Here is a 26149-nt window from a genome sequence, read left to right on the forward strand (position 1 = left end):
CAGGGGCCGTGGGCTCAGCGTGGGGGTGTGAGCTGGGGCATGGACGTGGTCTGCGAAAGCGGATCGCGACACCCCTGGGGCAGCAGCCGCCCTCCTCCGGCCCCGCTGGCCGGGCACTGCCTCTTCCTGCGCGGGCAGGGGCGGGTGCCCGCCCGGCACTAGCGCACGTGCTAGTCCGTCAGTGCCCCAGCGCTGCCGTTCGCTTGGGTTGGCGCAGGGGACCAGGGCGGGGACGGGGGCACGGCTCGGGGAGGAGGTGGAGGCGCGCTCCCGCGGGCTCAGCCCGGCCCCCCCCCCTTTCGTTTCCCGCCCCTCCGCTCGGGCACGAGCCCGGCGCTCCAGCGGGGAGGGGAGGGGCGGCGCGTTGCGAGCCTCCCCGTGGCCAATCGGCTCGCTGCGCGCTCCCCGCTGCCCCGCCCCCCAGGCCGCGGGAGCGAGCGGCGGCGAAGCGAGCGGGAGCGCGCGCAGGGCAACAGGCAGGGCCAGGCAGCTGTGCACTCCGGCGCGGCTCGGCTCGGCTCCATGGCGGAGCGCGGGGGTCCAGGCGCTGGGGGGCAGCGCGCCCCCGCCCCGTCCGCCCTGCAGCCCGCGACGGCCGCGCTTCCCCCGCAGCTCCCCTCGGGGCAGCCGCCAGCCCAGCCCCCTGGCGCGGCGCCCCCGCCCCCCAAGCCGGGTTCCGGGCCCCTGACCCCCGGCGGGGCGGCCCCGGGGGGGCGCCCGGTGCAGATGAACCTGTACGCGACCTGGGAGGTGGATCGGAGCTCGCCCAGCTGCGTGCCCAGGTGAGAGGCTGGTGGGCGCGGACCACCCACGGGCCGCTTTCCCGGAGACACCCCTGGGGGCAGCAGCCGCCATCCTCCGGCCCCGGCCCCAGCCCACTGACTCGGTGGGAAGAGACCCCTGCCCAGGGCCAGGCCCAGGCCCGTCTCCATCTCCCCACTGCCTCCTCCCTAGGGACCCCCCCCCGGCCCCAGTGGGGATATCCGCTGCCCTGCGGTCCCGTTTCCTCCCACAGGGGACGCCACCTGTTTGCTCCTCCCTGCAGAGATCACCAGGGACTCTGTCCCCAGCTCAGCCTGGCTGCAGCCAGCCCCTTGGATTAACCTCTGGGCCCTCCTGTCCCGGTGGTGGGCTCTACACGGTACTGCCCCCCACCCCTCTGCTCCGAGGGCCCAGCCGAACCATAGGACCTGCTTGGGTGCCCTTGTCTGCTTCTGAGCCAGAGGGAGCAGCTCCTGCCTGCTGAGCATCCCTCAGTCCCCGGGGAACCACTCCCTCCGGTTAGGTGAAACCTGATTCTGTTCAGTCTCCCAGGTATCCAAGGGAGAGACCAACTTCCCTTTCCCCGTCTCCTGCGTGTGAGATGCCTCAGCCTTCACAGGCGAGATCACCCCTCTGCCTCTCAGGTGTCTGCCCAGCACCTGCCCTGTTCCCTTTCTCCTCCTGCCTGGCCCAGGGGCGCACCCCTTTCCTAAAAACCACTTGTGTGTGCGAAAGCCCAGTTGGTGCTCTTGGGCTGAGGAGGTGGGGGTGTGGCGGCTACTGCTTGGCCGGGGAGAGGTGTGAAAGGAGTGTTTGGCTGCTGGGAGATAAGCAGCCCTCTCAGTTTATTGATCGCTTATTTTTAGCGCTCTTCCTTCAATACTGCCAGAGTCCAGGTGACTCGTTGTCATTCTGCTCCCGTGTTGCTGCTGCTGCTGCTGCTGTTGTGGCGGAGATGGTAATTGCTAATCTGTTGTTCAAGATGTTTTTTTATTTTTTTGCTACCACCTACATCCGGCTGTTGCTGTGTTGTGGCGATTTGTGGTCACGGAGGCAGCTTCCTACATGCTCAAGGGCACCCCAGTCTCAAACCGGGTGACAGCAGAGCATGTTATCGTGCACGTTTCACAGCTCACAGAACACTGGCCATTGACAGAAGGGGATAGGGGGGTTTTAAAAACCAGCCAATTGTTCTTGCTGATTTCTTGGATGTTTTTATAAGAATTCAGTATGTTTCCGCCCAGTGTGTTTAGGATCTGCTCTGTATTCAAATGTATCCAGCACCCCTTTAAGAATGGTGTGTGTAGCTCACAGGACCAAACCTGCTCAGAGGGCCACCTCCAAAAAGCAATCCAGCTTCTACAGAGAACACCTAGGAGTGACTGTCCCAGGTTTCCCTGTCTGAATTGGTAACTGATCTATGAGCTGTTTTTTTTTTTGTTTGTTTTTTTGCACTATTGGCTCAAGACACTAATTCACTTGTATTTATTGTCTTGGCAAACTATGCAGTTAGGGATGAGTGAGGCTCCTGTAAGAGGGGACAGGCTGCCTCGGCTAACTTGTGGGCTACCCTGGAAGTGGCCTGTACTGTTAGGTGTTTCATTGCCTCTCTTCTGGAGGTCCATTTCCGTGGGCTGTGTGTGCGCACAGTTTGATGGTTTTAGGTGGAAGCTGCTTCTAAGGCATCTGAGGTGAAAGCTTTTTGTGATTATTCCAAGGTGAGCTGCGCTCATGTGAGAGGGCTCATAATTCAGTCCTGCCTGGTGCCTTAGGAACTGAATGCAGATCTTCTAGCCCTGCCATAGATTTCCTGCATGTACTTGGGCAAGTCCTGTAATCTTGATAAGCCTCAGTTTCCCATTCCTGAAGTAGGGAATAAAAGCTCCCTGGTGTTGAAGACAAATTCAGTGATGGCTGAGGCACTCCAATGAGATGGTCAGGAGGTCTGTGTAAAAATATCAGACTGTTACTTGGATAACAAAGTTAGTAATTTAAGAGTAAACTGAGTCTAGCAGAGGGGTCGTAGCTGTGTTGGTTCCAGAACACTGGAGAGACAAGGTGGGTGAGCTTTTATTGCATCAACTTCTCTTTGTGTGTTGGTGTGGGGTGGGTGGGTGATACTTTTGAGGTACTCAGAGCTCTTCTTCAGAGCAAAAGAGCCCTGTATATCAAGAAAGCTGGTTCTTCTCACCAACAGAAATTAGTCCAATAATAGATGCTTCACCTACTTTGGCTCTCTTAGTTGAGTCCTGATAAGAAGTAGTAAGGTGGTTTTTAAGAGTTAACTACTGTTCTTTGCAAAGGGCATTCTTGGTGCCCGTGCGCCTTGAGATTTATGGATAGAAAGTTGCATATAGGAGCTAGGTATTAGTATTGAGAAAGGGATATTTACTTTTGGGAGAGGACAGTGGGGGATGGGGGAGCAAAAACAGCCATTTAATTTTCCCATTCTCTCCCTCAGTCCAACTGTGAATACAAAATTATGGGTTCTAATTTAACAGTTACCACTCAAAAGAGATCTTGGCATTATCAGGCATAGTTCTTATATAGTAACTTGGTTCAGTGGAAAGCAGCAGTAAAGGAGCTGACTAAATGTTAGAAACTGTTAAGACAAAGACTGATAATAAGATGGAAAATATCATAATGCCACTCTATAAATTCATGGTGTGCCCACACCTTTGATACTCTATGTGGGTTTGGTCACACTGGCTACGTCTACACGTGCACGCTACATTGAAATAAGCTATTTCGATGAATAGTGTCTACACGTCCTCCAGGGCTGGCAACGTTGACGTTCAATGTCGACGTTGGGCAGCACCACATCGAAATAGGCGCTGCGAGGGAACGTCTACACACCAAAGTAGCACACATCGAAATAAGGGTGCCAGGAACAGCTGCAGACAGGGTCACAGGGCGGACTCAACAGCAAGCCGCTCCCTTAAAGGGCCCCTCCCAGACACACTTGCACTAAACAGCACAAGATACACAGAGCCGACAACTAGTTGCAGACCCTGTGCATGCAGCATGGATCCCCAGCTGCAGCAGCAGCAGCCAGAAGCCCTGGGCTAAGGGCTGCTGCACACGGTGACCATAGAGCCCCACAGAGGCTGGAGAGAGAACGTCTCTCAACCCCTCAGCTGATGGCTGCCATGGAGGACCCCGCTATTTCGATGTTGCGGGACGCGGATCGTCTACACGTTCCCTACTTCGACGTTGAACGTTGAAGTAGGGCGCTATTCCCATCCCCTCATGGGGTTAGCGACTTCAACGTCTCGCCGCCTAACGTCGAAGTTAACTTCGAAATAGCGCCCAACACGTGTAGCCGTGACGGGCGCTATTTCGAAGTTGGTGCCGCTACTTCAAAGTAGCGTGCACGTGTAGACACGGCTACTATCTCAAAAAAGAAAGAGAGGCAATAAAAAGGTAGAATAGGGAAAGCTGCAGAGATGGGCAACTGAAAACGATTGGGGTACGGAGCAGCTTCCATGTGAGGAAAGATTTGAGAGCACTGGCAGGACTGTTCAGCTTTGCAAAAATAACAGCTAAGGAAAGGGATGTTAGAAAGCTATAAAGCCGGGTCTGTTGTGGGGAAAGTGAATAAGTGTTACTTGCTCTTATCACACAAGAGCCGGGGTCACCCATGGAAATTTATAGGCATGAGTAGCAGGTTTAAAGCAAAAGAAAGAAAATACTTCTTCGCTCAGTGTGCAGTCAGCCGGCGGCACTTGCTGCCAGGAAATGTTGTAAAGGTCAAAAAGCACAACAGTGTTCAAAAAAGAATTCAGTAAGTTCCTGGAGGCTAGTCTATCAATGGCTATTATCTCAGATGCTCAGGGTTGCAACCAATGTTCCCTCTAATGTTTTCCATGCTCGTGTGGAATAAATTTTTATATGCACAGAGGCATGTGTAAATGTGCACCTTTAGTAGGAAAGAAACCTAGCTGTGAGTGCTCTGCTAATCAGCTTGGCAGCGTTTGAATCTCTCAGTGGCAGCTGCACAAGTGCTCAGCTTACAGGGGCCATTGGATGCAAACCCCTGGTCAGGGTGGTCCTAACCCTCTAACTGGCAGAGCTGAGACTAGCCAGCAGGGAATGGTTCACTTGATAACTGTCCTGTTTTCCTCATTCCTGCTGAGACATCTGGCACTGGCCATTGTTGGAAGACAGGATAATGGAGGTCTGTGGACCCTTGCTCTGACCCAGTGTGGTTGTTCTGACATTCATTTTAGCAAAGACGTGTCACCCCATCCCCTGGACCGCTCCATCTTTGGGTGCTTAGCTGCTCGTGCCATTCTGCCCGTGCTTCTCTAACCGCACATCCACCAGGTAATCCACCCGCCCCACCTCCTTATGGGCATGAGGTCAGCAGCCATACAGTGCTGTTTATTTACGTAGCAGCTCAAAGGCCTACTGGGCACATTAAGAGCTAGTTGCTACCCCAAAGGACTTTGCAATTTAACTGTCACATAGTTCAGATTCACATCAGATCGCAGTTGTGCGGAGGCCCTGTCCGGCCAAGAGCAGGATTGTTCTAGCTGCAGTACTGTTTTCCCATCTTTGCCATGGCTCTAGCTAGCGTGATTCTAATACCTTCTGGGAAGGAGGGTTACTCGTGTTGTCTTTGCTACCCCAAACCGTTACGCACCCACCAGCCCTAACATGGGTTTCTGAACATCTTGGAGTCATGTTGTTTGCAGTACAGATGATATCACGATACTTGGTGCACTGGGGCCCTGGCCATGACTGGGTTCTCAGAGAGAGTCAGTCTGGAGCTGGTACAAAACCCTTGGCTTTATAACTGGACACTCCCCGGGAATCAAGGTCCATGTTGCAGCACCGTTCAAGTGCTGGCTCAGTGTACTTCCCCTCGGGCTACTTTGCCCCTTCTAAGGCATTCCTGGGTGTGCTGCATGTGGTAAACTTTTCTCGTCTGCATTCCTCTTTCCCCTGCCATGAGCTTGTGCCCTAAAATACGTATTTGCTCCGCACGTAGTTTTTGCTGGTCAAGGGGTTGCTTGGGTTTCATGGGAGGAAAGGACCGGGGAGGTGAACAGGCAGGCGTAGCAAAGGCTGCCATTGGCTCTCTTTCAGCTCTTAGCTCACTGTGCGTGTCCTAGTGGAAGTCACTGACATTTTCAGGGAGAACCCTGAAACAGCCCCGCCCCCCATACGAGAGGTACCTCCTGGAGCAGTTTGTCCTGCCGGTGCTATGGTCATGCTTGCTCCAGGCACTCTTCGCCTCCCCTCTCAGCCCAAGAGGCTGTTCGTTCTATTGTTTCACCATCCAGACAAAAAGAAAGCAGATTTAGGGCCTGATTTTTGTTTCAGGGGTTCTGCGCTGCCCCTTCTCTCTGTCACTTCACCTGGAGCCAGGGGAACAGGCTACCACTGAAAAGCAGCCTCTTAGCCTAGGCCTTCCCCAGGTCCACAGCTGCTGACGGTTTGATCCTAGCCTGTGTGAAGGGAGATCATGGACCCCCTGTTCCGTACAGTGTGCCAGCATGCTGCTTTGGCTGTGCAGGAGGAAAACGGGCCCTCCCTTCACTGGGATCGTGGCTGTCTGAAATCTCACGGTCTGGTTCTGCTTTGTGGCTGAACACCGAGCGCCTGTGCAAGTGGCTTCGCAGCTGGAAGCCTCCTGTCTCCCTTTAGTGGGCAGCTGTCTGCCGCGAGAGTCCACTGTATTGAGCCCCCTCACAAGCAACATGGCTAGATGATAAACCCAGAAAGTACCCTTATGATCATCTGCTGTGCACTCCTGTCTGTCATGGGCCATATGACTTCCCTGGCTGAGGGAACCTTCAATCAGTGAGGATACCGCAGGGATTAATTTCGCTTTGCATGTAGCAAGCAAATTGAAAACCTCTTGCCTGAACCAGGGCTCTGAGTCACTGCTGCCTGAGGTAGCCAGGCTTTGAGAGGTGCAGGAATGGGCTACAGGTTCCTGGTTCCCTTCTCCTCTGGCGGGAGTCTGCCTCAGTTAGGTTTGAGGCACGGTGTCGGGGGGAGATGCACGCACCTGGCTGTGTAACTACTCTGGAGGCTTGTGCTACAGGGCTGTCGGTCAGCACCTGGCTGTGCTGAATTACGAGTAGTTTTTAATCCTATTTCCGGGGATCATTACTCCAGATTTGCTGGTGCATTGACCCACCTTTCCTAGGTCGCTCAGCCCACGTTATAACTTCCTCTCCAGTGAAGGTGACAGGACCGCCCTTCTTGTTTCCTGGCCTGGGGGGAGTGTTTTGTGCACTGCATTTCGACAGCCTCGCTATTTACTGTACATCCCCGTAGCTGGTATGAACTGGGTGAGAGGCTGGCTCCTGTGTCTGTCACGTAAAACCCGAATGCCGCTTGGGTGTGTTTGTCTCTCGTATCTCACCTGTCTCCTAATCCGTGGTGCTTGGTACCTGGAACCGGCGTGTAGACAGCTCCTGAAGAAATGCAGCTGCCCAGGCTGCCTGTTGGCGGCTGCTGCTGCTGTTCACCTCCTGCATCAGCTTTGAAACAAGGCCGGACCAGAGACACCTTTGGGTGGTCTATGACTCCTGCCGCGCAGCGCATGACTCACCTCGAGGGAGATGGGAATCTGTAAATCCAAGAAATATTTTTTTTCCCCATTAGCATCAGTTACTGCGATGAAGGGCAAAGTGAGCATCCCCGGTGATTTGTCATGGTGCGTTAAGAAATCAAGGCACGTAGGGATTTGTCAGTCCTGGTTCTCTTCCTCCCTCTCCTCTGTGGTTTTGGGATCTCTTTCTGAGTCTCGGCGCTCACTTGTTTTGCATTTCATCCCCTCCGGAGGTGGCATTATGAGGGGGTCCTCTGCTCTCTGTGAGCAGCTTTGCCATTTCTGGGAAGCACTTTATCTGGTGGTTCCAGCCAGGCCCGCGTGTGACAGGGGCAGTTTTCCCCAGGCCCAGCATTTGAAAGGGGCCTGGAGTCAGCCACTTCCGCTGCTACAGGCCCCTTGGAAAAGCCACAGCAGTGCTGCTCTAGCTGGGAGGGAGCGGGAGTTGGGGCGCCAGCACCGCAGTCTGCAGTCTGCTGAGGGGTGAATGCCCAAGGCCCCAGCCTTCTGGGGCACAGAGCTGGGCCCTCATCCCACCTTGCCCCGAGGCCTGCGGTGGTTGTCAGTGTTGCTGGCCCTAGTATATGGATGGAGGAATTGGAGTCCTACAGAAATCAAGCTAGTTTGCGTCAGGGCTAGGAATGGAACCAGGATCCCCAAACTCTAAGCTCCTGGCTCCAGCTCTTCCTCTCAGAGCTGCAAACAGAATCCAGGAGTCCTGGCTGGCTCCTGCCAGAGCACATTCATTGTAGTGCAGTGTCTCATATCTGCCACCCAGGGAGGGTATAGAGGTATACAAGATCATCTTTAACATATAAACATCCATGCCTTAGCCTTAATTGTAATTTTTAAACAGCAATGTGGCTGATCAGATTTCAGACTGGGAACAAAGTCTGAAAATAGCTATGCAAAATGCGAACCCACGCACACGCGTGGGAAACACAGGAGTTTTTGAAGCTTGAGCCAGAAGCAGAATGTTCTGGGATTAATTGGGAGAATACTTGTGGACTAAGAAGCAGAAGAAAGGAGGCTGGGACTTTGTCTTAACCCTGCCCTGCCCTGCCACTGGCACCTCAGGCAAGTCACTTTGTTTTTCTCGCTCTGAAGTGGGGCAACTTCCATATTTCCCAGCAATAGTGAGGAGTAACGTTTATGAAGAGCTGTGGATGAATCGATGCTGAAGGGTGCCCTGAACGTCTTCTCCTCCCGGAGTGCCAAGATATGTAGAATCTGAGCAGGCTTTTAACTGGGGCAGAATCCTTTAATTATTTTGTTACCTTGCTATTTCTTAAGCCAGGTGCAGATGAGTAAAACATCTGCCTGGAAAAGCATGTTAAACTTAACAAATATCCCTTCTAACCTGCCACTTCTCTCTTACAGGCACATGTTGCCTGGTTGTAAATTAAAGAATAAAATCTCACTGTTCTAGGACAAACTTCTGGAACTTAGATAACAAGCAAACTCAACTCAAACTCAGACCCCCGTTATCGTTAGTCAGCAAACCCAAACAAGCTTTGAATTCAAAGAAAACACACATTTCTCAAGAAACTTGGGCACTTCAAACAATTGGGAGAGGAGGGCTTTGTGTTTAAAAAGAATTCAGGATTCTCCTTTCTATCTGAAAATGGTGTGCCTTTGGAAGATAAGTGACACTTAAAAGGCCTATAACTGAAAGAAGCTTGCCCAAAGAAAAATATATTTGGTTATGTATAGTGAATTGATCAGCTAGTTAGGTGGTTCTTTGCTGAGAACATCAGTGAGAAGGAGAGAGAAATCACTGTAGACTTTTAATTGCCTTTAAGATCCTACTCTTGAATGATAGAGAATAGGGGCAAAACAGGTTGAATTCCTTTAGATTTGGCCCAAACTGTAAATTCAATTTGCAGATTGAAAGCAGCCATTTAATAATTAAGACATTTGTATATAATATATAGCTCTAAGATTATATCCCTTTAAGGTCTCAAGTTACTGGCAAATATATTCATTTAAATGTTTACACAGATTTTTTTAACAAATATTTGATCTTGTATTTAACATCTGAAATGTTGGACAGAGCTGCTTTTCTTGCATTGATTTATAGGCTGGTGAAGCTATCAGCTGTGAAATGTAGACGTCTGAGCATGGGGATTAGTATGTTTTAAAAATATTTCAGAGGTGAAGCACTTACTGGGATTTACTGAAGCATTGTGCAAGTGCAAAGCTAACTTTGATGGCTTGTAGATTAATTGTTGCCATTCAGAAAAGGTGCTCCCTGATCTGGTGGAAGGCTCAATAAAAACCTCATACTGTGCCGGGGAGATCAAACCAGCTGACAAGATCTTAGGATGTATGAAAAGACAGAGATTGTCAGAGGCTTGAGAGAGGCCTGGCTCAGAGGGATGAGTAAGAGAAGACACAATAGAACTGAATACAATAAATGGTGTTGAAAAGTTCAGTTATATGCTCCTGATTTACCCTTTTTAGTTCAAGAAGCAAACACTGAAATAAATGAAAAGGTGGCAAATTAAAGCCAACAGGAGTAATAACTTTTAGTGTGGTGTATAATTAACCTTTGGAACACGCTCTCACAAGATATTGAGATCAAGATCTTCAAACAGTTTGAGATGCTTATTTGAATAACACTCAAAGCTGTGCGAGAGGGGATGAAAACAGCTGAGGTCCATGTTGTGTAGGAACCAGTCTGTTACTGACCTGGGTTTAGGAGGGAACACAGGGCAGTTACATTTGACCTTAGGGATTTTTTTTTTGTATCTGCCTCTGAATGTCTGGTATTAGCCACTACTGGAAACTGGAGACAGGAAGCTGGAGCAGATGAACTATTGGTCTGATCCACTGTGGCAACTCTTTTGTTTCAGGAAAAGATCTTCCAACATACTGATAGGGTCTGAGTGATGCATAGCAAAAATGTGGGAAACACCCTAATTTGGTTGCTACATCATTGCTTAAAAGGGCTGTTTTTCCTTTGACGAATTAGTCCTGTGTGTGCTAGAGAAGTAACCAGTGTGCTTTTGAAACTGAATATTAAGTTGCCACCTAAATATACTATTACAGTAAACCTTTCACGCCTCTTGGGCAGTACCACCTCTGCCTTCCGTTGCTTGTTTTTTGACCTCGATTGAATGATTCTGCTTCAGACAGGGTACTTCTCTTGTTGAGCTGCATAAGGAATGGCTCAGAAATGATGCGTTGTGTTTAAAAACATGCAGCCTATCAAATTTATGAGCAAGGTCATTTCAAGGGAAAAGCTGACAGTGGGGAGATCTCTGTTGTTGATGTGGGGATATTTCCATTTAGTTTCCCTTTGGTCTGATCAGCACATCTCTGCTCTCACTGTTAGAAAGGGAAATGGTAAGCGAAGCTCCAGCAGTTGCTGTAAAATCATTCTGTCACATAGTTCAGTGTTTTGAAAATAAGTGGCCTGCAGACATGAGGCAACTTGGGTTAGAGATGTTTTAATAATGTATTTTAAAAGCCATCCCTTTCTGTGTGTTCTCACTACTTGCCTTTACCCAACAGCTATGAGGGTCCTCAAATCTGCACTAACTGGGGTTTTCTGGAGGATGCTAGGGAGGCCAGAAATGTGAACTGTGAGGTTTCTTAGGTGTCACATCTGTAACCAAGACCCCTCGTTGCTGGATGCTCGTTGGAGGTCCAAACAAAAACATTTTCAATATCCCGAACCAAAGTTGCTCTCGATCATCTGAGAGATCCTTATTTTGCATACAGCTTCAAGGACAAAAGATTAGACAAGACTTGGATTTTTAATGGGTGCGGAGCAGTTTTGAGGTCTTTGTGAGTTATAAAGAGGACGAAACCCCTTTCACTTCACCTTTCAACTACAGCTCATGAACACGCCCTGACACTGAAATGAAGAGCTCTGTGGACAAGGGGCAGATGGATTCTGTTTGAGGGGAAGTTTTGTTTCTGTATTGCATGTACCAACTGGCTTTGCTGGGAGAGGCTAACTCTCAGTGCATGTTCATAAAGTGATCCAAGTTGTTGGTGCAGAGAGAGCATGAGGTGGGGGGAATCATTCTCAAAGTGCATCAGAGCTGTCCCAGAGATCCCAGCTCTTAAGGTTCAGAGAGGTAGCCGTGTTAGTCTGTATCTTCGAGAACAACAAGAAGTCCTGTGGCACCTTATAGACTAACAGATATTTTGGAGCATAAACTTTCGTGGGCAAAGACCCGCTTCATCAGATGCATGAGTGGGGCGAGGGGTGGGTTCCAGAGGAGTATTTTAAAGAGTGAGGTGCCAGTAAAAGGGAGGGCCGGGGCTGACAAGGTCTATTCAGCAAGGTGGAAATGGCCCATTGTCAGTAGTATGTATCAAAAGAGGAAAAAACAAGTCAGATCAGACAGGGTTGTCCTTTACAAGGCCACTTGTCATTGCAGTTTCCAGTTTTTAGCAGCATACGCTGCAGAGACCCACCCAAAAATGTGCCCCTTGCATCACATTAGGTGCCAGAATGAGTATCCCTGTTGGATGGATGGGGCAGCTTGCTCCTTTTGGAGAGCGATTCAGAACTGATGGTCAGGTTCCATTCGGAAGCCTTTTAACAAGAAGGGCTCAGAAGATGAAGGGATGGCAGCCTGGATTTGAATCCATCCTGGGACCTGGAGAGGTACATCAGGTGGTCTGTGTGAGCATGAGGTAGGCAATGCGGGAGGGAGATGGTGGTGCGGTGGTCTCTTGCAGGACGAGCAGAAAACACACCTTTCTTCTTTGCCTGTGTTCCCTTCTCATTCTTGCATCTGGCTGCTTGTACCCAGATAGCCTGTGTAATTAATGATTCATTCCAGGCAATGTCTTTTCTGATAAGATCCTGTGTCTTCAGAAGGAAGGAGTAATGCTAGACAGACAGCCTCCACGCGGGCTTCCTATTGACACAGCTTGATTTAACCCAGGGTGTTTGAAGGTAAACTCTGGCGCAGGTTGGCCTGCTCTTGTTAATGCAGTATGTTTAGTTAATGATTTTAAGCACAGGGAGAAAAATGTCAGCCCTGTACTTGCAAGCTAAGCCATGACTGATCAGATCACCGTGGGGGTGGGAGACCTGTCTGGAAATGTAGGGAGTGGAGAGTCTTATCCGTGAAAGCTCATTTTACCTGGTAAATTGTTAGTCTTTAAGGTGCTGCAGGACTGCCTGCTTTTGGTGCAGCTACAGGCTAACCCGGCTAACCCTCAGGGGCTATGTCTACACTAGCCCCAAACTTCGAAACGGCCACGCAAATGTTTACTAATGAAGTTTACTAATGAAGCGCTGAAATGCATATTCAGCGCTTCATTAGCATGCGGGCAGCCGCGGCACTTCGAAATTGATGTGCCTCGCCGCCGCACGGCTCGTCCCGACGGGGCTCCTTTTCGAAAGGACCCCGCCTACTTCGAAGTCCCCTTAAGGCCATTTGCGTGGCCATTTCGAAGTTTGGGGCTAGTGTAGACATGGCCAGGGAGTAGCATGGGTGGCTTAGTTGCTAGTGTTCCTTCCAATGAGTGTTCCAAGGGGCATCCTGTGGTATTCCCTCTCATCTGTTCCCTCCCTGTGTGGAGTACATTTGATGTGCACCCAGGCAGGTTCAAATGTGCACCGTTAGTAGAAACACAAACCCAGCTGTGGGCGTGCTGATAATCTGCTGAGTGGCATTTGGATGTCTGGTGAGCCGTCATACGGGTGCACAGCTTAAAGGAGCGCTGGCACCCTGTATTAGTGTGTGGGTGTTAGAAGTGTGTGTGGGGGGGGTATTCCATTTTCCAAGGGCAGAACGTTAGCCCCCTTATCCTAAGCAAGTTTATCCTCACTCTTCCCATTGGAAATTTTTACTGAGCATTAGTGTCTGCTCATTAATTATCCTCAGTATGTTATTGGCAACAATAACCCTGTGGAGTCTTAAAGAGCCCTGGAAGATGTTATGATTGGGAGCACAATGAGCTCATGCAAATGATTTTCTATTAATGTAAATAAATGGAGGCACACACAAGAGCAGAGTCCTTATCCCAAGCCCAGCGTGAGATAGGCGGAGAAATCCAAAGGCTCGCTTTGGCTGGCTTGTGTTTGAAAGAATGACCTGTCCTGAACTCATTAGCTGTGTCACAAAGCTAACTATTGATTTGCAAAGGAGAACTGGTGGGATCTTAGCTCAGAGATCCAAGGTCAGGCCCCAGGAATCCCTGTCAGGTAAAACAAAATCCGAGGGTGAGAGTCAGCTATTAGACCTCTATTAGACCTCTAGCTATTCCCTCCTCCCACCCCCAAGCTTGTTAGTGTGATCTTATTTTAATGCAATGCGTGGAAAAGGACAGGGCATTACTTTTCATGATGGTGAACTGACACCTGAGGGACGATCCAGGACAATGCTCCACCTGTCTTAAGTTTTCCATTGTGCAGTATAGAAGTTTATAGCAGGGTGCACAAAGTGGGGTGGGTCTCCTTGTGGTGGAGGCATAAGATTTCAAAAAGGGGGAGTGCAGCAGGATCGGCTGCTGGGTCTCAGGCTCATCCATCTCATTAAAAATGCTGAAATCTGTTACTGTTTTATGTCTGTGTATTCACATGTATATACCGATTAATTACGTTTTTACATTCGGCTGATTTCTTTTCTTACAAGTGCCAGAAGGGTGGTGGTTTCTTTTTTCCTTTTCACGTGAACATAACTGAAATGTCTGTTGGTTTGGATGACATTAGACAGGTGTGGGGGGGTTGCTAATTGCAGGGATGAAAAGTGGGGCTCAGTGTGAAAAGTTTTTGGCACTGTCAGGAGTAGAATGTGTCTGGCCTGAGTTCCAAGCGAGTGCCCTCATCACAAGAAACCACTGTTGCTCTGGTGCCACTGGTCACTTCCTACAGTCCCTGCTGTCTTCTCTGTTCAGCCTGTGCTCTGAATGTGGTAGAAGTCCTGCAGAACAAATCATCTGTGGATGTCGTTGAAGGCTACCTTGCATCCATGCAAAGGGAGGCTCATGAAAGGTTGCTTGTGTAACCTGAGTTCTGCCACTTCCAAAGCTCTGGATTCATGAGTTTGCAGCTTTTTATGTGTTTTCAGTGCAGTTTTTTTAAATCAGAAGTTTCCTAGGTTTGTTGTTTTATAAAGCAAACTAAAAAACTGAAACCCCTCCCCCAGCACTAGAGTGGCTCCTGCATGGATCAGCAGCAGGATTTGAACCCAGGGCCTTAGTTTCACAGCATAAACCTCTACCACTTGAGCATAGGGGGTACCTGTGAGCAGTAGTGTCTTGTAATCTTCCGTGTGCATCCTCCGTTGTCTGTAAGAGACCTTGCCAGCAGGACGTGCACATGGTAATTATCAGCAAGTGGAGAAGCTAAGATTAGAATTCATGGCATCCTGTTGGCTCCCACCCCAGCTCTTCCTCCCACTGACAGAAGGGCGGGTGGCTGCTGTGTTTCATGGGAGCTCAGGGTGGGGCTGGGAGTGTGCTCAGGGAAGATGAAAGGTTTAGAGATTTTTAGCAGCAAGCTTGGAACCCAGGATCATGTGCAGATGGTGAATTTTTTTTCCTTCAGCCACTTGCTACTCTGCCAAATCTGGGTTGGTTTTCCTGGGACACCTTTTGGCACGGTCCTGTTCCTTTCAAACAAAAAGCAGTCCAGTCACAATTTAAGACTAACAATATAATTTATTTCCCACAAAAACTCATCACCAAATAAAGTACATGTTTGTCTTTAAAGTGCAACAGGACTGCTTTTTTGTAGTGTGAAGATACGGACTAACACGGCTACCTCTGTGACTATTCACCTTGTCCCCTGTGAGATACTCAGTTGCTGCTTGAAATCCTGGTCATGCTAGAGCTCTTTAAAGTGGTGGTGGCGGGAGACAGGTTAATCTTGGCAAAACTAGCTGTTACTCCCTAACCTCATCTGTGGTCATGCTCAAACTCAGGTTGCAGCAGATGGCAAATGCAAAAAACTTCAGTTTCAGTGGTGAAAGTTTGGCAAAGTTATAACAGCAGAAATCAAGAGTTTATAATGGAAAGTAACAATTCGGGTTTCAGGACCAGCTCTGCACGTTGTGTGAAAAACTACACCATGCAGCATGGGGTGTATCTTATTGAGGAGTGTGTGTGTGTGTGTGTGTCTCACACGCACACGCACACGCACACGCACACGCACACGCACACGCACACGCACACGCACACAGAGTGTCACTCTTTCTCTGCCCCTGGAGTCCTTCAAGGCTGCTGCTCTCCCTGGACAAGTGGGGTTACTCCCCAGCAATGCAAGAGGCTCCCTTTGGATCCTCAATGTGCTGCTCCTCCAGCATTACTCCGTAAGAGCCATGTTGTCAGGACAGAGATGTCCCCTATTTTGTAGTTGCCCTATCTGGCAGGTATGATTGCCTCCATGTTCCAATACCACTGCAGCCTTAATCTCTGCCCTTGTTAGCACCACTACACAGCCTGCCTGTAGTAAGGTTTGTATTCAAACAAAGCAGTGTTTGTCCCAGCGTGTATCTGAGAGTCACCTCCCTGTGCAATATTCCAGTCTGATTTCTTTTGCCGTGCAGTGGCGGAGCGTGAGCAGCATTGTGCTGCTCTGTGGCAGGCATTTTGTCTGTGTATATAAGTTGCGCTGTGTGTGTCGCCTTGCCTTCCGGGGGAGCTGTTGAGGAAGAGCACAGGAAGTGAAGATTAATATCATGTCTAGTTGAAGCTGCTGGGGAATGTAATTAGTTAAAAAAAAGTCTGGGCTATGGGGCGAGGAAGACTTTTCCCTCTTCCAACACCAAATGTGATTCCAGCTATATTCAGGTCTCTTTGGGTTTAACTGTCAGGTGCATTTTATTACTTTCCTGTGCCTGCTAAGAAAGCTGGGGAGCTGAATCCCCTGCAGCACTGGCCACGTCCCCTGCCAGTAACAAGCCACAGTGCTGTACATTGGGAGGGGCTTAGGTTACATCTGTAATAGGCAGAGTAAGTTAACCACAGATATGCAATTCTACCTACAGCAATTGTGTAGCTAACATCTACATTTCCGCACTCAGCTTGCTTAGCTGTCCATCCAGGCGAAGGTTGACAATTGAGCGTCTCCCGTCAACCCTCCCTTATTCCTTAAGAGGAATACAGGGGTTGTCTGTGACCCCTGAGCAATCGATGTCACGTGTCCAGACTAGATGTTTGAAATGAAACCCCCCAATACTGACCGTCAGCGAGTCGATCTTCCAGGATAGTGTAGATGTAGCCTTAGTGTCTCCGTTAGCAGGGCAGGGGCAGTGTAACCCTCCTTAAACCAGCCTTGATGAATGGGTGGAGCTGTCACGAGTGTCCTTGGCAGCTGGGGCCTTAGCCTGGCATGGATTCGTGTTGTTTCAGGGCACGTTTATTTTGGTACCTACCCCAAACAGGGCTCTGTTGTGGTAGGGGCTGAGGGCTCCAACAACTCATGCAAGGATTCCATTGTCTTTAGTGGGATTACTCAGGCAGTTAAAGTTAAGCACGTGCTTAAGTGCTTTGGTGTAATTATAATAATACAGCTGTGATTTTCCTGTTGTGTTTTTCTTAACCACAAAACTCATGTCACTGTTGCAAAATCAACACAAAAATATATCAGCGTCTAACTGAAATCTCCTCGGCCGCTGCTTGGGCACTCGCTCAGTCCTCCCTGGTGAATCAGAGTAACCCCTTCCTGCTGTTCTCTCTTGCACCCTCTTTGCAGCATGGTGGCCAACATTTGCCACGCTTCCCGCGCTGCAGTTTCCATTATCGATTGTGGCAAAGGTGTGCTCAGCTGAAGAACTCTCTAGCCATGAATAAATGATGGGGCAGCTCTCCCGCCAACCTTAATGCACTGCTTATGAAACTGCAATTACTAAAACACTTTATGAAATTATTACTACTGGGCGGCAAGACTGACTCTGCAGAAATGGGCTCCTGAGGATTGGAAATAGGCAAAAAAAGCGAGATTTTGGCACTCTCTGTGTACTCAGTGCCATCTGGGGGGCTCCACAGGAAGCTGCTTCTAGTAAATTTTCCTGTGGCTAAACTGATTGGAAAGCTGGCCTGAGCAGGCATTGGTTGACAACTTGTCCTGAGAGTCCTCAATGGCGCAACATATAAAGCTTCTCCTCCATTTATATGCTTGGATCCCAGAGCCTTCTGTAGCTCACAGCGTATTTAGTCAGTTCAGGTAACATCAGCAGTCCTGTAACGCCCACACTATGTGCTTCCCTGTGTGCTTTAGTAAATGTAAGAGTGCACTGGCTTTAGCTTCAAAAACAGGGAGTGAGTTTTGGCTTTTCCTCTTTGTGATTGGCTCTCTTGATGAGGAAGGGAGGGCCCTTAATCCCTGGCTCTTCTGGAGCATTTTTTATCAGCAGAGCTCAAAGCACGTTGCAAAGGAGGTCAGTATCATTAGCCCTCTTTTTACAGTTGGGCAAAACTGAGGCCCAGAGTAGTGGCTTGCCCAGTGTGCTAAGCCACAAATAGAGCACACCTCTCCTGAGTCATAGTCTAATGCTCTGCCCTCTGCTCCTCTCAGCTAAACGTTGCTTTTTTCACTGTGACTCCCATTCGAATGTGGAATCGGGCACTGGGCTGGGGTTTGGCCTTGTGTTAAACTACCTGCCCTGCCACAGAATGTAAATCTCTGCATGTCACTTGCATGCACTTCTGTACCCTCTTTTTCCATCTGTAAATGGGGACGCTGGTTTGTCCCTTTCCCCCTGCATTGCCTGTCTTCTGCATTTGGCCTGTGAGTTCTTGGGATGGGCACGCTCTGTGCAGATGTGACTTGGGTGCGACCTCTCCGCTTAACTCTTTAGCCATAAACATTTCCACCTCGCTGCCAGGAAACCCCACGTTCAAGTAATTAGTCTTGCACCCAGCCCGGCCCCTGTCTTTGTTCCTGAGCCCTCTCCCCATCACCCTCAGTACTGAGAGAACTGACAGCAGGCAACATTTTCAGGGATTTTGACCTTATATTGCTGTGAAGCCTGAGACAAAACTGGTATCTCTAGTGAGCTGCGATAATGTGAGTCAGCTAATCACCGCAGAACTGCAGTTGCCTGCATTCCCCAGGACCTAGGAAAACAGCAACTCTGCATCTGCTGAGTCCTGCCCGGATCCTCTCCTGTCTTTGGTGGTGTTTATACTGGTGTAAGCAGGACCCATAATTTCCCTAGCCACATCTGGCATCGACAGGGCTTGTGCGTTATTACTAGCCTGTGCTCTTGTGGGGCTTGGTAAGTTGCAGTTACGCTTGTGACACCCTTGAGATCCTTTTGGCTTGCCTGCCTGCTGGTGCCTTGCCGTTTGTTTGCCTGTATTTGGGCTCGCCGGCATGCCATCAGCAAGCACTGGTACAACGCCTATCGCAAAGGAGCCCTGGGCTCAGGTGTGGGGTGGCTGCCATGAAAATAAGCATGGGGGCCTGTCTGGATTCCAGACCACGGTCATCTAGTCTCTCAGGGCCTGCCTTGCTCTCGCTTCAGAAAGCAGGGAGGGACCGTGCCCTGAATCCCTGCTGGGTAAGCGCAGGGAACCATTAAATAGGCCCTGCGATAGGAGTCTCCCTTCGGAGTCTACACCACCCTCGGGCTAAGACTCCCATTCTGTTAGCCGGTGGCCAGGTAATGTGCAGTGAGGTACTCCCCTGGGTCCTAAACAACCCAGTTTTTTACTGTTAGAGCAGGCAGCTCCTAGCACACTCACCCACGGCCAGGCTGTAGTAACCAAACGGTTAAAGTTCTTTTTGTTGTGCCAGCTGTGTTGCAGTGACAAAAGGGTTAACAAAATGGTTAGGCTTGGATCTTAACTAGTTACAAGTTTATTTAAGCTACAGTTATAAGCGTGCAGTTACAAAAGGCTATTGTTTACTTCTTATATGCTAGCAAAGTACAGGTGTTAACAAGTTACGTTACAATCCAATACAAAGATATCTGTTACCATCTAACACAATGATATCTTGGCACAATGACATCTAGTTACAGAGCTCTAATTCTTTAGCTGTGCACAAAAAAAGTCAGAGACCTAGCATGGGTGTATCTTACCCTCTCTGCGTCTCTCGATACCGGCGTAGCCAAGCCGGATCGGTCACTCAATTCCGCGGAAAGAAGAATACGAGGTTGGGCGTCCCCAGTTGTGGACCTCAGGAGGCAATCACCTGACCCGACCAGCAGGAAGTTGGTTGAAATGCACTCAAAGTTAGAGTTCTGCTGGACCCATCTTTTATACCCCTTTTGGGTTATGTATTCTCTTTCTTATCTATGGTGCCAGATCATACTGGTCTGTCTTTGTGACGCCAGTTTGTTACAAGGGCATTTCTACTTAGTTTGCGCTTGTAAGACAAGAGATAAGCAATTTAGGAGTACAGGACATTCTTTTGTGCGGGCGGGGCACGTCCCCTTCTGGGTGATTGTGTGTGTGCATCATATTGATCAATGCCAGCTGGGGTGATTTCTTGAGGGTCCACCCCCCTCTCATGTTGGCTCCTCAGTGGGGGGGGGGGGGCAACGAGCAAGCTGGCTTGTAAGGGAGAGACTCTGTCTGGCTACACACCCCCAGTGAGGGAGGGAGGCAGGCCAAGGAAGAAGCTGTAATTAATCCTCCTGGGGCTGCTTCCCTGATACCTGTCCCTTTGCCCAAGAGGGGGAGCTTCCTCTCTGGAGGCCTTCTGCTGGGCTTGCGTACGCTGGTGGATGAGGGGAACCAGGCCTCTGCCCAGCCTGCGTTAGGGCACACCGAACCTCAGGCATAAGCCCTTCCCCCTCTAATGGGGCAATGACACCTGCCTTTCCAAAAATGTTAGGGGCAGGGAGCCAGGTAGGAGGTGGGTGAGAGCGGTTCCCTGGCAGCAGGGTGCCAGGCAGGTAATGGGGTGGTGTCCTGGTGGGCCGGCCAGGTGGGTGCTGGGAAGGCACCAGGGATGTCGTGAAATAGAGCAGTTCTCTGGGGGGAGGGTGCCAGGCAGGTGGTGAGAAGAGAACAGTTTCCCTGGGGGAGGCCCCCAGAAGACCCCACTCTTGCCTAAGGCCAGCTCACTTGCAAGTGCCAGTGACGCTTTCCCCCCAGTGTGGATATTTCAGCCCCTTTTCCCAGGGTGTGTTTATTGGTCTAACACTGAAATCTATCAAAGCAGGTTCTGCTGCCAGGCGCTCCTGCACCTCTCTGCATCAGCTTCCCCCACCTTGAGTGAGCTGCCTTTTGTCTCCCCAGCTAGGAGGCAGCTGCTCAGTCACGTGGGGACTAGGGCCCTGATGCCGTGTGACTCCCAGCAGTCGACTGTGCCTTGCTTTTTCCAGCAGCCCAAGGCCAGCGGGGTCTCTGGCTCAGTGATAGCCGCCCAGCCCGGGTGCACTGCCCCTTGCGGAAAGCCATCTGCTCCAGCAGTGAGCTGGCATTTGAGAGACAACTCTTCTAGCCGTGGGACTGCAAAGCAGACCTTTAAAGATGTCAACAGAGCCTAGCTGGTACTGTGGTGTGACTCCTTGGCCCCTGACGGTGCTAGGAACTGCTCTTGCCTCTCAGCGGAGCTTTGCTCTAATCCCTGGTGGGGAGTTTAGATACCAGCATTAACTTCCTTGCTGCTGATCAAAGCACCGCAGGCGGGTGGAAGGGTGTGATCGAATCAGCGGGGTCTGTTGCCAACAGAGTATTATTTCTCCATCAAGTGGGTAGAGGGTTAGTATGTGGGTGCTGCTCAGAAGCATATTTTAAACACAGCTTCCCCCCCGCTCCAGACCCTGGTACTTCCCAGGTCCCCTGGAGCAGGGGAGCACAAAGATGGGGGGCAGGCCCCCTGGGGGGCTTGAAATTTCGTTAAATGGGGGTGCCGCACAACTTCTGCTGGGTCTGAGTCACATCCGTCTCATTAAAAGTATTGAAATCTGTTAGTGTTTTTACATATTTGTATTCAGTTCCACACCAATTCCTAAAGCATTTACATTTACAGATTTAGTCTCTTACCCGTGCCAAAAGGGATTTTTTTTCATATGGACATAATCGAAATTTCCATCGGTTTGGATTACAATAGACAGGCTGGGGGGCCCTCCTAATTGCATTGAAGAAAACGGGGGCCCAGCGTAAAAAAGTTTGCTCACCCTGGCTCTAGAGCTGCGTGTCTGAACCATGGCAGGTGGGCAACCCTTACTCAAAGTCAAATATTTTTCAGACCCTCCGTAATTCCCGGTGAATATAAAAGGCATCAACAGAAGTAACAGTTCCGCCCCCAGCCCTGCCACTGGAGTGCTGGGTGAGCTTCAGTGCTTCACTCCCTCTCCCACCCTCGTAAGGTGGAGGCGGTGGTAATCTCCTTTCTGAAGAGCATTGAGTTTGCGGGTGGTGTGGTATAGAGGGTTTGCTATTGTTGTTTTAATATTTCTAGAGATGTTTTGATGGCTTTGCTGAGGGAGTGTAATGGAAATCCCAGTGCCTTCCGACCCCTCTGATTGCCTTTCCAGACCTGCTGGGGGGTTGCTGCCTCCTGGTTGAGACGTGCTCCAATAGAGGAGGGTAGCTCCGTATGCCCCAGGGCCCCTAGTGCAGTACAGAGTGTGGTTCACAAGGATGAAACGGTTACCTGACCTCTTGGCACTCAGCTGTTGCCCTGAAGCATCATCATTCGATTACTGCTCTCTCAGGGAGCCTAGCCACCAACCAGGATGCAGCACACTGCTTCCTGATGGTGACTCAGTGTGGCTAATCTTTAGTTCAGCAATGTGATGTTGTCATGTTTAATGGCATGTAGCGGAACTTGTTGGTGTAATAAACTTGCATGTGGTGGAGAGTGAAAGTCCTGATATGCTGCGTGGTATTGCAAGGTGCAAATTGCAGGCCCAGCTAGTGCGACAGTGATGTGGCTGTAGGACAGTCTTGCTGTAGCTGTGCAGAGCATCCACGTTCTTCAGGAAAAAATCGGGAGGCTGATCTCTCTGAGGTTCTGAGCACTCAAAGTTCTGCTTGACATCAGCTGGGTAAGTGTGCTCAGCGCTCTGGAAATTAATGTCAAAGGGCGTTGGCTTAGGCTATTTCTACGCTACCCCGGAGCGTCCAGCAGGGATGCATGAAATCGACCTATCGGGGTCGGCATCGACCCTGTACTACGTGTGTCTGGGTCGACCGGAGAACTCTCCCGTCGAACTTCTTTGGTGAGGATGGCCAGGTAAGTCGATTGCCAGTACGTCCATTCTAGCGACGCAGTTGCCATAGTTAGAACGGCATATCTGCAATCAACTTACTTTCCTTAGTGTAGACATCTTCTTAGGCATGTGGCAGCCACCAGCGACCTGTGGCCATTGCAGTGAAACAGCAATTGAATGGCCCACCAAAAGGTCTGATTAGCTCAGAAGTCCAAGGCTTGTCCATCTCCTTTCACTGCTTGCTTAGGGGCAGAAGTTCTCTTTTAATTGCCCAAGGATGGTCTTGACTTGAAAACCCCTTTTGTCTGCCGACATTGCCCCTCCTCCCGTTATAAGGAATACCTAAAGCTGCTTGAATTTCTCTGATGTTCAGTTATTTTCAGTTTCTTCACATTGTGCGTGGAATGTGTGTGTGCATACGTTCCTGGCTTCTTTGTTGCCCACCTGGGGGGCAGAGAAGGTATGGCTTTCTCTGGAGGAACACCATGACAGAATGGCATTCGCACCACAGGACAGGGGAAAGCTCTCTTTAGTTGGGAACTGACAGTGTTAATCACTTTTTCACCTTTCTTCCCCTTTCATTTTGCAATTCCCTCTTTCTGCACAGTGTTTGCAGTGAAATGCCCAAACTTCTGCCTGCCTTTTAGATTCCAGTGAAATGACTGTAACATGTTTCTGATCTGACTTTTCTGAATAATTCTAACCTTCAGCTTCAAGGTTGCCATGTCCTTAGATTTTTTTGTTTTGTTTTGTTTTTCCTAAGAGCCGGTACATGAGAGAACTTTTGAACATAATTGATCTACAAACAAATTCAGCTTCCTAGCACACTAGTTAATAGCGGCAGAGCACATGGGAATACTTAGTCATCCACAGCTTTATGACTACGTATTTTATTGCCAGAAGCAATTGCATCTAAATATTTAGTCTTTGTCTAATTAGTAGTGAAATATTTAGACGTCAGTTAATTAAATTAATTGATATTTCTAACATGTCAGTGTGCATGAAGACCAATGATGATGTCAGCGGTATTGTTTAGCAGCAGCTAAGTGAAGGATTTAATTCTTAACATGATTCAGTGACATGTACCCTGCCTTGGAAGGCTCTAGGTATTCAGACAGGTGCGTATGAAAGTCACACTGCATTGGCTCACAACTTAACGTTTGTGATGAGCCACTGGCATGAGGTCCTTCCTGATGAGCCAACTTATTTCATCATCCTTGGGGATGTGATGTCGGAGAGACTGAGATAAGCCCTATCGTTTTTAAAGGGCACTTACAAAGATGGACTGTTAGAGATCGTCCCCTTCTTAAAGCTCTGAAGTATTATAATTGCAGAACTTTACTGGATTTCCAGAAGCTGGTTTTAATGGGGAGCAACCAAAGCTTTCCATTCAGGGAACATACTGTAGGATTCTTTTAACGGGGCAGTGTGCACTTCTGGCAAGGGGCAGAAGGCAGAGGAAAGTAACCATGGGTAAAATTTTCACAAGAACCAAAGTTCCATTTTCAGAAGTGACGTAGATATTTGGGTGCCTTGAGCCTTAGGCTGCTAACTCACATTTGAAATGGATTTACAGAGCTCCATGTAAACTTGATATGGTCAACTCTTTCTATGCAGCAGCCCCTGGAGCAGAAGGCTGTTGGATATTCAAATACCCTGGATGATAGAGAGGTGTACCTAGCAATGCATAATGCTAAAGAAAAACAAGACTAGATATAAAGAAGCAAACAAATGTGTGCAGAGTACTTTATTTACCACCAACAGCAGTATCGTACACTATGAACTTGTACTGTTTACTGTGTTTATTTGTATTTACTTTCACTAGACTGTACTTATAGAAAATTTAACGAAAATTTACTCATGGTACAATGGCAGTTATTTGAGAGTTCCAGAAAATAGACTGCCAGATACAAAACGGTTTACTGTAGCTTGTCTCTCTCACTAACCCAAGCTGGTCCAATGAAAGAGAGTGCCTTGTTCACTGCATCTCTCTGATATCCTGGGACCAGCATGGTTACAGCACTACCCCACACTGAGGTTGCTTGGGCACTCATGAAAATTAGCAGTCCTGGCGCATTCTAAAGACTAACAATTTTATTTATTAGGTAGTGAGCTTTTGTGGGTGAGACCCACTTCAGATTTTGGAGCAAAAATGGGAAAGTGTGTGTGTGTGTGTGTGTGTAACTGTAAGAGGGTGGGAGATGAGAAAGGAGGAAGAAAAAAAAGCAAAAGAAAAAGGGGTGTGTGGAAAATCACCTGTCATTATTGGGACTTCTGGAAAGAGCAAATTAATTTAAATGGGATGAGTGCCATTCCTGCAAATAGCAAAGGTGGGGAAATTGTCCTTGTAATGTGTAAGATAATTGAGATCTCTGTTAAGCCCCAGGTTAAATGTGTCAAACTTGCAAATGAATTCCAACTCAGATGTCTCCCTTTGAAATCTAGTGGTAAAATCACTTTGTAACAAGATTAAAACAAAGAGAAGTCCTGTGGTACCTTATAGATTAACAGATTTATTGCAGCAGAAGCTTTTGTGGGCAGAGACTCACTTCATCAGATTCATCTGACTAACCAGGTCTTTGCCCGTGAAAGTTTATGCTCCAAAATATCTGCTAGTCTATAAGGTGCCACAAGACTTCTCATTGTTTTTGTGAGTACAGAGCAACACAGCTAGGTCTCTGATATTTGTAACATGATTGTTACTCTACTCTAAGGTCCATTATTGTACGTCTTGCAAGATTAAAACGTTCCCTTACAGGTGTATGCGTATTCCGATTCCTGATGTCTGACTTATGTCCATTCATCCTTTGGTGCAGGGACCGTCCAGTTTGTCCAATGTACATGGCAGAGGGGCATGGCTGGCACATGATAGCATATATCACACTATTCACTCTTGAAAATTGTCCATCTTGCCTTGTGATCAGCTCACAGAGCTGAGAGCACAAATCTTGTGTGTTCTGAGCGCATCTCTACCAGGAACTTGTTCAGGCCTTAAACGAGTCACTTAATCCATCTTCTTCAGCGTCCCCAGCTGTCAAACAGGGTTAACACACAGCTGCTTCGCAGGGCAATGATCAGGACTAAAGCTAGTCTGCTTTGACAATGAAAAAGCAGCCGACTAGCACTTTAAAGACTAACAAAATGTTTGAATAGGTGATGAGCTTTCGTGGGGCAGGCCTGCAAATAGCTTTAAAAATGGTTAAGCACCAAGTGCTTGAACCTCTTTAAAAGACCCAGTGTCAAACTCCTGTGGATGAACCGTTCCCAGCCTGTGTTAACAGCTGGGCGCTGACATGTCTTTGGGATGCTGGTCACAAGTGGCAGCTCTCGTTTCATTGAAGCACATGTCAGAGTCTCTGTGGCCCAGGGAACACTGCACCTGCCACGATCCGCCACCACCGCCTCATTCCGCTTGGCGGTGCTACTGGAGGGGGCTTTGGCAGTTCTTGCATGGCTGATGCTACCGAGCCTATGGCTTCCTCCCTCTAGCTGGCACATGCAGTGATCACCCACAAATTGTCTTGTCATGTTGTGTGGCTTAAATCTCGTTAGTCTCCTAATTGCAGTAAATTAAGATGATTGACAAAGTGCTTCATCTCCTCTTACAGAGATGTGAGGGACCTTGGCTTGTTGGGAGGTGCGTGCTGTGCCAGAAGCATGCAAATGTTAGACGTGTAAGGCAAGCCTATGCCAAACAGGGAAGCTGACAGTGGCACTGGATCCCTGGACGAGC

At 49.1% G+C, this 26149-nt stretch overlaps 1 protein-coding gene across 3 annotated transcripts in view; it reads left to right on the forward strand.

Annotated features, from left to right (window-relative positions):
* Positions 1 to 468: 468 nt before the first annotated feature.
* Positions 469 to 26149, forward strand: part of PACS1 (phosphofurin acidic cluster sorting protein 1) — a 100384-nt gene continuing 74703 nt past the window's right edge. For 2 of the 3 annotated variants that reach the window (XM_075005981.1, XM_075005983.1), the window contains exon 1: positions 469 to 782. In XM_075005981.1, the coding sequence (XP_074862082.1) occupies positions 523 to 782 (260 nt within the window). In that variant the 5' untranslated portion in view covers positions 469 to 522. Of the gene's footprint in view, positions 783 to 1701; positions 1721 to 26149 lie in introns of those variants that run through there. The other variant, XM_075005982.1, reaches the window with a different exon arrangement.

Source organism: Carettochelys insculpta, chromosome 11 (genome assembly GCF_033958435.1).
Source record: "Carettochelys insculpta isolate YL-2023 chromosome 11, ASM3395843v1, whole genome shotgun sequence".
Lineage (NCBI taxonomy): Eukaryota > Metazoa > Chordata > Testudines > Carettochelyidae > Carettochelys > Carettochelys insculpta.